Source organism: Doryrhamphus excisus, chromosome 15 (genome assembly GCF_030265055.1).
Source record: "Doryrhamphus excisus isolate RoL2022-K1 chromosome 15, RoL_Dexc_1.0, whole genome shotgun sequence".
In the NCBI taxonomy this organism is placed as follows: domain Eukaryota; kingdom Metazoa; phylum Chordata; class Actinopteri; order Syngnathiformes; family Syngnathidae; genus Doryrhamphus; species Doryrhamphus excisus.
This window is the reverse complement of record NC_080480.1, coordinates 12,805,429-12,818,459: the sequence shown is the minus strand read 5'-3', so window position 1 is coordinate 12,818,459 and position 13,031 is coordinate 12,805,429. Positions and strand designations below refer to the sequence as shown.

The 13,031-nt window shown below is 39.2% G+C and overlaps 1 protein-coding gene across 4 annotated transcripts in view; it reads left to right on the top strand.

Moving 5' to 3' along the window:
* The window catches only part of adgrl1a (adhesion G protein-coupled receptor L1a), a 286,520-nt gene that overhangs the window by 214,350 nt on the left and 59,139 nt on the right, over positions 1 to 13,031 (top strand). Inside the window, exon 10 of one of the 4 annotated variants that reach the window (XM_058050252.1) lies at positions 6,701 to 6,715. The exons of 2 other annotated variants lie outside the window; for them this stretch is intronic. In XM_058050252.1, the coding sequence (XP_057906235.1) occupies positions 6,701 to 6,715 (15 nt within the window). Of the gene's footprint in view, positions 1 to 6,444; positions 9,801 to 13,031 lie in introns of those variants that run through there. One more of the 4 variants, XM_058050256.1, reaches the window with a different exon arrangement.

The following is a 13,031-nucleotide window of genomic DNA, read 5'->3' as shown; positions in this document are numbered from 1 at the left end:
ATGTGACTGGAGTGCTCTGCTGTTTTTAAAGCCCGACTGCAAAAAAAAAAAAAAACACGAGTCAAAGATCCTCTAGATGACAGGAGCGCTCTGCTGTTTTTAAAGCCCGACTGCAAAAAATACGAGTCAAAGATCTTCTATGTGACAGGAGTGCTCTGCTGTTTTTGCTTTTAAAGCCAGACTGCCAAAAAAAAACAACGCACAAGTCAAAGATCCTCTATATAGACAGATAGATAGACTTCCTTTATTGTCATTGTACAATAACACAGCGGTGAAATTACCAACGAAACAGGAGTGCTATGCTGTTTTTAAAGCCCTACTGCAAAAAAGACGAGTCAAAGATCATCTATATGACAGGAGCATTCTGCTGTTTTTAAAGCCCAACTGCAAAAAAAAAACACGAGTCAAGAGTCCAAGATCCTCTATATGACAGGAGTGCTATGCTGTTTTTAAAGCCTGACTGCAAAAAAAAAACAGAAGTCAGAGATCCTCTATATGACAGGAACATTCTGCTGTTTTCGGACTTTACTGCATAAAAACCTCAACCTCAGACAATCCGAGCCGTTTTTCTGCTGATTTTGTGAAGCAGTCCCTGACCATCACATTTGGAAACACGTTGTGGTCACACACCACTCAACTCGGCCACTTTTAATTACCAGCGTAAAGAAGAGATGGCGAGAGTCGCTCCCTCCAGTTCTGCCTCAACGGAGATTTGTCAAGATTAATTGAATTTGCCGCTTCTAATCGTTACGGTAATGCTCCCTTCATCGTTGAGGAACGCTACCTCCCCTTCATCGTGGCGTCCTCCGGGGTTTTCTTTTCATGGGGTGTCAGGTGGGATTGGGGGGGTGGGGGGGCACGTAGGTGACACGCATGCATGCATGCATGTCGGTGCTTACGTGCTGATGTTTACATCTGTGTGTGATGGCGTGAGTCATGTCTGCCGTGCGTCAGCGATCACCTGGAACAGAGACGTGACAGCAGGAAATGACACACACAAACACGTCTGACACAGCAACCTCCAGTGTGCTTGTGTTCGGCATCAGCCAGTTGTGTATGTCCAATTACCTTCTTACACCAGCACGGTCTAGTTTTTTTTTTTTTTAGCTTTCTCTTTGCTCGTAATGATGGAACACCATGTTTCCAAAAACTAGTTAAGACATAGCGCTGCACAAAAAATGGATGCTTGATGCTAACGTGATGTAACCGGGTGTCTGTTGTTATTATTTGCTATTTCATTCATTCATTTTCTACCACTTTTTCCTCACGAGGGTCGCGGGGGGTGCTGGAGCCTATCCCAGCTGTCTTCGGGCGAGAGGCGGGGTACACCCTGGACTAGTCGCCAGCCAATCACAGGGCACATATAGACAAACAACCATTCACACTCACATTCATACCTATGGAAAATTTGGAGTCGCCAATTAACCTAGCATGTTTTTGAAATGTGGGAGGAAACCGGAGTACCCGGAGAAAACCCACAGGGAGAACATGCAAACTCCACACAGAGATGGCCGAGGGTGGAATCGAACTCGGGTCTCCTATTTGTGAAGCCTGTGTGCTAACCACTTGTACACTGTGCAGACCCTAAAAGGTTTTATTTCCTTTTGTTTACAAATTTGGGTAATAAGAGTTTAAAAGTCAATATAGGGGTGTTATTTCATGTGTAGAAGGCTCTAATAATGCTTAAATATCCATTCATTTTCTACTGCTTATCCACACAAGGGTCGCGGGGGTGCTGGAGCCTATCCCAGCTGACTTCGGGGGCAAGAGACGGGGTACACCCTGGACTGGTGGCCAGCCAATCACAGGGCACATATAGACAAACAACCATTCACACTCACATTCATACCTATGGACAATTTGGAGTCGCCAATTAACCTAGCATGTTTTTGGAATGTGGGAGGAAACCGGAGTGCCCGGAGAAAACACACGCATGCACGGGGAGAACATGCAAACTCCACACAGAGATGGCCGAGGGTGGAATTGAACCCTGGTCTCCTAGCTGCAAGGTCTGCGCGCTAACCACTCGACATCCGTGCAGCCCTATTTGATATTTGATTGTGTTTATAGTCATTTTTTGTAACCATAACAAGCCAAGCACCAAGTAAGCCACGTTTACATGGACACAAATATTCCAATTCCATTCAGGTTATTTGCTGGGGGTCCCTGGGGGTCTCGGGAACATTCCTTCTTCAGCACATTCAAACTCTTTCTATTGTCTACGCAAACGGATATAAGGGTGATAACTAACGCTATGTTCATTCTATCTACATTTTATTCTAACACATTCAGAAAGAGAAAAACTCCTCATGTAAACATGGCTGTAGTGACCTATGCTGTAATCGCAACATACCGCATAGGTGTCCCAACACTTTTGTCCAGTCGTAAAGGGTGTGTTCCCACCGCCGTATCGTCTGCCGGGCCCCCATTTAGACATCAGCGATCAATGACCGTGTGGATACTGCGGTGGACACGCTGCACCATTAACACACACGTACACAAAGTCAAAGTAAATCTACCTTAGCAGAGGTCTCCACCTGTCCTCCCTACTGGCCCCCCGGAGCACGCCACTTCATCATTATCGATTCCTCTCCATATAGCCGCCGTGGCTGAGCCATTAGCCCACCTTGCTATTTCATCAACTGTGATTTATCTTGTTAATATGCAACGGGTTAGCTGGCGCTTTAAAAAGTGACTACTCAGGCTTTCAAAGTAGTGGATTCCTACACAGTCGGCTTTTATATTCATATTTCAAACCCGGGTCGGACATTGATTGTGTGTTCAGAGCACACAAAGCAGCTTGTCTGATTCGTTAGTAAGTGGGAATAATACTGTTCTTATACTATATATGTGTGTATATATACAGTATACTGCATCAGGCTTGGATATGATAGGCTTAGTGCCAGGACGACATCATAAAATGTTTGTTGTTGTCGCAGGGGAAACGGCTTGAAGAAACTGGAGAGGACACACTATTATGGAGAGTGAGGACCAGCAGTGTGTGTGTGTGTGTGTTTTTTGCTGTACTCATTAGAGAGGGAGTAATTGATAGGCTTGTAGAAAGCATTGAGCAGAGTGATTAAGGGGGGGGGGGGGGGGGCAGTGGTTTATTTCTCAAAAGGGCCTTGAAAAGAAGAGGAAGAAGAAGGCTGAAGCAATCAGACAAGCGACCAAGGTGGCCTTAAACTAACACGGCGCTCAGCAGGATGACACTTTGAATAGTTTGTCGCTTTTTCCCTGGCTTTTTGTTTTCAGGTTTATGTGATGACTCTTTTTTTTTTTTGTCTCTGTGTGTTTCTATGTTTTTTCTTCTTTTTTTTTTTTTACCCAGGACCAGCAAGAGGAAGCAAATGACGTAAATAGAAGTATTCCATATGTTTTCTTTGCACCGCTTTCTCTCTCTCTTTCCATATACAGTATCATCATATCATATTATCCACCCAGTAGAAAAATAGTAGGCACTGGAAGCCCGCACATTATTTTAAGCATATGGAAATTTAGTAGAATTTTGTACAAAATACAGTGAAATTACTTGAAATGTTGATTGCATTTAAGTGTTATTAATTAATCCATTATTGAAAGTAAAAATGTACTTTTGTAGTTAGCGGCATTGTGTAAAACCTTCCTATTAATGTAGCAACAGGTACTTTATACACTACCACACGGTCAGGTTATTTATTTACTAATAAATTAATGAATTTAGCTTATTTCGGTTTCACAAAAAAAAAAAAAAAAAAAAACGCTTTTGGCCTCTTAAATTTTGGAAATTTTTGTGTGTTCATGGTTTTTCAAAAATATATGACAAAATCATGCTAGTTGGTGTTTTTATCCGGCTTATTATTAGTCCAAAAAATATGCACATTAAAGAAATTGTACTTATTTTTGCCTAAATGAAGCATTTACAATATATAAATCAATGAACTACAATGCAAATATATAAGGCATTCAGAAGACGCATTGAAAGACCCGATGAATGATATGTAGTATTCTACACTGGGCATCAATAACTAATCATCAATAATCCAGACTTGATCACCAGAACAACAGGCTTTTATTTCAGGTTTCAATTAATTCATAACAGACACAATAATCCCGAATAACAATAATTATAATTTATTTATTATAAAATTTATATAATTTATAATTTAATTTATATAATTTATTATATTTATTATGTATGTAATAATTTATTATAATAATAAAACAATAATCCTGAATAATAAAAAAAAAATCCTAATAAAACCACAGGCTAGTGTTGCGGTTGTAACCCCCACCAAATTAAACCTCAACATCAACCCTCGACATCACTTCCTGTCCACCTTCACGTTGGCTCTCCTCATTCAACACACAAGTGTGCGTCTTATTTATGTCACTAATGGCTTATTTTATCTGATTTTGTGACTATAAATGTGACTGTAGGGGTGTTAGTTAATGTTCAGAGTTCTCTAATAATCACTAACTTTGATTGATTCTAATTAGCTTGGCCTGCGCTTACCATGAGTACAATATCCAACTAAATTCTCCACATATGTGTAGACCAGGAAAGTCTGGTCCACCGCCCAAACCAGCCTTGGACTTAATGATTCCTTTCCCAGTAGGTGGCAATAAGTCGTTCTTGCTCCCCTCCTCAGGTTGCATCCATAGTTTCATCCATGTTTACCCCTGCAGGCTTCCACCATTGCCCTCATCTTCATAGAGCTTCATTGTCTAGTTTGATGTTGGGCAGATAATAAAAAAATGATCAGATCCCGGTTCTGCCTTACGCAGTTCTGACGCCTCCGATTCCGCTAACAGATCAAGACCCCCGCTTGCCTTTTTAGTTCTCAGCATGCCCTTCTTCTCTTGTACTTTGTGACTTTTTACTCAAGTTTCCTCTCAACTACTCACATTTAGAAATGTACCGCTATAAATAGGAAAATCCGCTTGGGAAAATTACCAGAAATCCAAAGGGGGACCTGGCTTGATTAATGCAGAGTACAAGGTAATATTTCCTCCAAGGAGATCATGTGATGCTGCAATAAATGAGGTATCTTTCTCAGCCTCGCTACTATTAGTATGACCTCACCCCTCCGTTAAAAGATCTCGATGTAGTAGCGAGGGTGTCAATGGCGCCATCATTAAGACAGTAAGAGTGGGTGACACTCATTCTGGCTCAATGAATAGAGCCCCCCCCCCCCTTTTAATAGCAGCATAAAGGGGTCTATGTGTAGAAAAAAAGCAAATAAAAGAGGGTTTGCGTTCCAGAGGAGCACGGCTCGGTCAAGCCCTTTTTCTTTTTGTTTGTTTTCCGTTTTCTTTAAAGAGCCAGCTTCGTCTAGGCGAGCCAAAGATGAACCACTTGATGGGTTTTTGAGTGTTTTTGTTGGCGTCCCTATTGAGTATCCTGGCCAAAAGCAACACTTCTTTTAGATGAGAAGGGCTTGGCCGGTGTTAACGCCAACTGTACTTGTAGAGAGAAAGGATAGAAAGAGACCATCCAGATTCCACCTGTCCATCGTACATCTAGTACATCTACATGCTCTGTCCGATGCACACCAAAGTGTGAACCATTGCCAAAATGTAAATAGACGTAAATAGAAGTCTTCCATATGTTTTCTTTGCAGCTCTTTCTCTCTCTCTTTCCATATACAGTATCATCATATCATATTATCACCCTGTAGAATAATAGCAGGCACATTAGTTTGAGCATATGGAAATTTAATCCACCCAATGACGTTACATTGGAATACATTACATATTACAATTCATCGTTCCACATGTCCAAAAGGAGTAGTATTTTATCCTACCTCGCATCTGTTTGACATCAATTGCAATACATTTGTTCACTTCCTGTATTCTAAATGAACTGGTGTAAAATACACAGGAAAATGGTAGGGTAAGGTAATAATAATTTAGTACTGTTTTTATTCTCTACTATATTTGGGTAATACAAATATAAAGGTGGCTATAGGGGTGTTATTTCCTGTCTTGAGGGCTCTTATAATATGAAAAAAATATATTATTTTTATTCTTTTTCCAACTTATTTTTTTGTTTTAAATATAATATATTATTTAAAATATATTATATTTTAAATTAATTAAAATATAAAAAAAATATAAAAATTTATATTAAAAAAATAAAAATTAAATTATTTAAAATATATTATATTTTAAATATAAGATCGTAATTAGGTAGCGGAAATTCACAGAACCAATTAATGTTTTCCAAAGCATTTTGATCACCACTCATGGGGGGCACCACAAACGTTAGGATCCTACCACCCCCACCCCCCACCCCACTCGCCCCATATCATCCCTCTCTTTTCTTCCTCCTTTTTTTGCCTCCACAGCTCAACGCCAGGATGCTTTTTTTCTCCCCCAGCAGGTCTTCCAGGAGCTGCAGTTTGGGGGAGGGAAGTGGGGGAGGGACGTGGAGGTCGGGTCGAGAGTGTGTTGTTGTGGGGAGGAGGGGGGGGGATTATTGATGAAATAAAATAGTAGTAATAATGTAGGTCAGGTTGCCCTCCTCATCCAGTATGTCAGCCCTTTCTTTGACGTAACAGTAGACAGATCCGTTTTAAGAGGAGCGTTTTATTTAATCTCAATTTTTCTCTTTTTTTTTCCTGCACCTGTTTTTCTTTGGTTCCTTCTTCCCCCTCTCTCTACCTTGTCTATTTGGATCTCTCTGTCTGTCTCCCTTCTCTTTCCGATGCTTGAATAGAAGTGGATCAAAAAGGTAAAGCCCACAGTAAACATAACAACCACAGCTCGTCCCTTCCTCCCTTCCACGTCCTCCTTGTCTACCTTCCTCCCCCACCCCATGATCCCTCCTAACCCGGCACCTTGTGTTGTGGTCATGTCTGACATCCAGAGACCCCCTTACTCCTCCTTCTCCTCCTCCGTTTTTTTTTAACTTTTCTTCTTTTGATAACCAAAACAACTCTAAAACCCTTCTAGATTTCCACCTGGCGACACCAGATACAAAAACAAACAATGAGAGATAAACGCATCTCTACTGACGTTCTTACAGCATCGTCTCATCCTCCACTCACATGAAGTGTGTTTCTCCATCTCTCCCCACACAGACCAAAGACAGAATCCTCTTCTTCTGTCGTGTCGTCCCATTTCTCTCTCTTACTGCTCCCCCTCCCCCCCATTCTCTCAATCGTTCTATTGTTTGTTGTTAAATATCAGGCATGGCCCAGCACGCTAACAGGCTAAGCTTCCAAAGATCCGTACTTCCAGGTTCTCATGGTCTCCCCTCATTAGCACACTACCTCGTCTTATTCTTGGTTAATCATTTGGATCTTCTCATCCCTTTCTCGCTCGTCTTTTCTCGACTGGTTTATCTCTCAGATCACATCTTTTTTTTTTTATGGCAAGCCACCAAGCACCCCCTCGAGCCTCAGCACGGGTCCACAGAGGAAGAAGGAGTGTATCCCTACTCCAGCTCCTTGTAATGTCCACTCTAATGCGGCCAGGCTTTGGACCTAAAAAGCCCCAATCAGCGTGGCCAGCAGCCCCAATCACTAGCCTCTCCAGGAAATAGCCCTGGTCCGTCTCCAAGGTCGTTGACCGAGTGGTAGTCCTACAGGGTTCAAAAATATCCTCCCCCCCAAAAAACTTTGGAGATGTACTGATTAGAAGATTTAAACTTTTTTTTTTCTTTTATCTTAACGAGCCTTAAAGAGATGACTATCTTCTGTGTCTGTTCCCTCGTAAACCATGTAATGTACGGTGTGGCTTTACAGATACCATTAATAACAAGAGGATACCAGACTCACCTTTTGTACGGCAAATCTTAAAAAAAAGAGCGACCAATGACACATATCCTCATATTTATATATAATATTTGTATTTTATACAATTATAGCTTAATAGTGTGTATAAAGTATGTATGATTTTGTATAAGATTTTGCGTGCTTGTTTCAGATCATCAAAAAATGTAAATATTAGTCAGTGACAACACAACTGAACACTAAATATAGTTGCTAAATGGAACTTTTTTTTGCTGTGGGGTCTTTTGTGACCTCTCGGATGAGTCGTTCGCTGCGTTATTGGGGTCATTTTCATTGGCCGGCCACTTCTACCAAGGGTCAGCACCGTTTCATGTTTTCGCCATTTTTGGAAAATGGCTCTCAGTGTGGTTTGCTGGAGTCCCGTAGCTTTAAAAATAGCTTTATAGACTGATAGATGTCAGTTAATTGAGGCTTTAACAGAGGACAATCACTTTTTTCTCCCTTAATAATAAAAAAATTCATTTAAAAACTGTATTTTGTTCAGTTGTGTTGTAATTAAATAATATTTAAATTAGCTTGAAGATCTGATGCATATAAGTTTGACAAACATGCAAAAAAAACAACACTTTCACACCAATGTATGTTATTTAGTTTTATTTATTCGATTTTAAATGATCTAAAATGACATTTTAAACAATCTCCTTGGAGAAGTACCCATGCATAGATTAGTGATGGACATTTTGATTAATGGAACAAAAAATAAACAATAATTTAAGCTTTTAATGTTATTTGTAGTGGAATGGGAAATCATAGCTCAACTTCCCATAGCATATAGACTCAACAGCACCTCTGCTGGTTGCAGTTGAGTAGTGCAATCCATTTTGCTTCATTTTTTAATCAGTTTCACTCTATAATATCTGTAAATAAGTGCGTTTTTCATCTATGAACCTTAGAAGCTTGTCAATCTGGTCTTTGCCCCCCCCGTCTGGATCTATATGTTGAAAAATACACCTTTATTGACTGCTTTACCGTATTTTTCCATGTCCACGTCCTCCATTTCTTTCCCAGCACAAGCAGCCATTGTCGCCGTTCCTGCAGAGGCAAAGCACGACACCAACCCTTCCTCTTCCTCCTCCTCCTCCCGCCTTCCTCCCCTCACTACTGCTTGATGTTAACTCCTCTTCCACCCCCCCACTAACACTAAGAGGAAAACAGTGTTTTTTCTCTCTTTGCCCTCCCGTCGCCTTCCTTTGTTTGACATTCCAGACCTGTGTCTTTGCACGCAACGTCCAATTAGTCCGTGGCTGATTGGGATTGGGATGTTGTGTGGCGTTGACGTTCTCTTCCGCACCGTCCTTGTCAGCTTCCCAGTACCTGCTGTCTATTTTAAGACAAAGTGTCAGCAGCCTCTGCTGCTTCCCCGTTCTTCACCTCTATACGCTGACACGGAGCACGCTTCCCACATCATTACCGTATTCCCTTTATCACAGCTGTCACCACCAAAGAACCTTTCCCACCCCCCCACCCCCACTCTCCCTCACTTCCACCCTGTTTGCTTGTGGAGGTCAGACTCCAGAGCGCCGTGTTGGCGCCGCCACAGAGGGCAGTCACATCGCTCTCACAGATAGCTCCACCTGTGATTTGTACAAGTGAATGGCCCGAGAGTGAAGAGGTGCTCCGCTGTGGATGGAGAGATCATGGCCGAGCCGTCGCCATAGTGACGACGAGCTGCGCCTCATTAGGGATGACCTGCCACGACTAAACATGGTCATGTGACCGACAGGCAAAGCCAGCTAGGGTAGAATAAAAGGATTGACGTCATCAATACACCGCAAAAAATAAAAATAAATCACATGATAGTATTTTACGACAATTTTAAATACACCTCATAGGTCTCACAATCATATATTGGAAATAATAAACAGTTTAATTGTGATTTTAATAAGCCCTACTCACAACAAGAGGTGCGTGTAGCTTTAAAGCTAATGAGATGTGTTTTTACACGCCCTCCAAAATGTGCTATTCTGCACTTTATCACACTCAATATTAACATAATGTACACGCTGGAACTCTGTACACTTGGTAAGTAAAGTAATAGATGCCATATATCATATACAGCAAGGTAACATTAAGGAGCAGGACAGTATGACACAAACGTTAGCCACATTAGCATATCTACAGTATGGGAGCAACTATGCTAGCATAACACTCACGTCTTCAGGGCGACATCATGCTAGGTTAGCTTATTCCACTAAGGAAAAACAAACAAGATTGACATATATAAGGCTTTATTTTATTTATTTTTTATTTTAAACATGAAGTGTTTGACTTCATGAACTTCAAAAACAAACATTTAAGCCCCTCTTTTCTTCATAATGGAGTAAACAAACAGAGAGATGATTGATGTTTGTCACGTTTGGTGCTCATTAACTGCCGCTAGAGACACATATTACTGTTGGAACATCATTTAAAAAATTATTTTGCATAATAGGGGAGCTTTGGTTTGTACAACATTACCAGTAATGTACGTATATACAACATATATACATTTACAGCGACAATTATTAGCTTTGGCTCTGGAAAACCGTGGGGACCAAACCACTAACTGTTTGTGTTTGGTTCATATCCATCTGGTCCGTGTGAGGCCTAGCTGATTACTTGATTAATCGGAACAGCAGCCTTCAAATTAATCGACAAAGAAAATAATCATTAGTTTTAGCCCTAATATACAGTAGAAACAGGGTTACATTAATTTAAAAGTAACTGAGACACCCATAAAAATGTCACGGCTCCCCTGCTAGCTTGACTTTGATGTTCCACTCTGATTTTTGGATCAACATTTGCAAGAAAAGTGCAACTCCAGAACCCTCCCTCGTTTTCTTTTCAATATAGTACCTCAAATACTTATTAACATATTTTAAATGATAAAATGTATCGATAATGAATGGTAAAGTAAAGCGACTGTGGTGCGTTCATTGACTAAAAATTGACTAAAAATCGGGGGGTAGTGGTACATGTATGCTGTGTATTGTCCAGTATTCGTGAATTTATAAAATATTCCCGGCAAGGGTGAATGAAGGTAGAGAAAAAAATAGAAATAAATACATTTTGACTAAAAAAATCTATAATTTTTTAAATTTTGGGCTTGATAAAACACTTTTTATTAGCCTTAATCATTTTAAAAAATACTACAAGATACTAGTATATTTAATCTACAATTAATCATATCCAGAAATATTTTTTAAAATTTGGGGCTTGATAAAACACTTTTTACTAGCCTTAATAATAATAAAAAAAAACAAACCTAAAGATACTAGTATATTTAATCTACAATCAATCATATCTAGAAATATTTTTTTAAATTTTGGGCTTGATAGATAAAACACTTTTTACTAGCCTTAATCATAAAAAAAATACTAAAAGATACTAGTATATTTATTCTACAATCAATCATATCCAGAAATATTTTTTTAAATTTTGGGCTTGATAAATAAAACACTTTTTACTAGCCTTAATAATTAAAAAAAAAATACTAAAAGAGACTAGTATATTTAATATTTATTCTACAATCATATCCTGAAATATTTTTTTAAAATTTTGAGCTTGATAAAACACTTTTTACTACACTGTCCTTTTACTAGCCTTTTTACTAGCCTTAAAAAAACTTAAAGATACTAGTATATTTAATCTATAATCAAATATGTGCAGAAATATTTTTTTAAATTTTGGGCTTGATGAAACACTTTTTACGAGCCTTAATCATTAAAAAATACTAAAAGATACTAGCATATTTAATCTACAATCCATCATATCCAGAAATATTTTTTAAAATTTTGGGCTTGATAAATAAACCACTTTTTACTAGCCTTAATCATTAAAAAAATACTAAAAGATACTAGTATATTTAATCTACAATCAATCATAAATAGAAATACAATAGATACTTTGGTGAGTCGGTGTCCTCCTGTCATGGTGTCCATCTGCAGACGTGTCTCATCCCAACATGGCTGTCACTGAGCGCCACCGAGTCCGATAAGGCTTTGCTCTGAATGGCCGCGATTTCTTTGTGCTGTCAGCCCGTGCTGTCAGGGAAGCCGATTCACCAGGGGGGAACATTTGACTCCATAAAGGCCCCAATTTGACACCTGCCTTCCTCCACTGTACTGAAAAGTATATTCGTGTATGCATTATGTGTGTGTGTGTGTGTGTGTGTATGTGTGTGTGTATGTCATGTGCATGGTTGTTGTTTTCACAACATTTACTTGACCCCTCCTCCTTCCCTTTGAAGTATAAAGGAAGCAGAAGCACAATGGGAACCCCTTTCCCCCATTTTTTCGATCATTTTCACCCCACCCGCTTCATCTCTCTTGTCACTTTGTCACTCTTCAGCAGGTTAACTCACTTTAAATTCTCATTTCACAGGAAATAACCGATTTATTACTTCTCTCTCTCTCTATCTCACTCTTCTTCTTTCTTGATGCAGAACACACTCACGTGATCCTCTCCTCTCCTCTCCTGCACTTATTGTAGTTGCTCTACACATGCAAATACACACGCTATGCTTTTTAGATGACCCCCACTTTAAAAAAAAACACCTCTTTTTCACCTTCTCTGTAAAAAGTTAGTGCTATTAAAACTATAACAGTATCATATATTGTTATTATTATGGTCAGGACCAAATAGATTTTCATCCATTTTCATGTTTGGGGCTGAATACTTTTGTTTAGTACTTTATATCGCCTAAAAAAAAATATAATTAATTAAATATATTATATTATAATAAATGGATAGATAGATAGACTTTATTGTCATTGCACAACAACACAGCAGTGAAATTGCCAATGAAATGTCGTTGCCCGGCTCCTGTAGAATAATAAATAATAATAATAATAATGTGGAAAATAAATAGATGACATCAAATATGAACAACAATGTACAGCGTAAACAGTAAATTGCACAAATAATTTTGAATAAATAATAATAATTTAAAGTTTTGCGTGTGCGTGTGGGCAGGTACAGGGGCTTATTTGGCATTTGGCAAATATATATTATATTATATAAACGTATATATATGTTATTATTCATTTTAATGCATGGTACAACTAAATGTACCTTTGTTGTAGCTTACAAGAGTTACACTGATTGGCAGTACAATGCTATACTTATTACGGTAAAAAACAAATCTTCAATTAAACTCTAGTCCGACGCAGCCCCGCACACAACAAAAGTTCCTCCTGCACTAAAAGTGCTACATCGTGTATAGATGCTCCCAAATACATACTGAGGCGGGACTCAAACCCAAATTTTACCCAC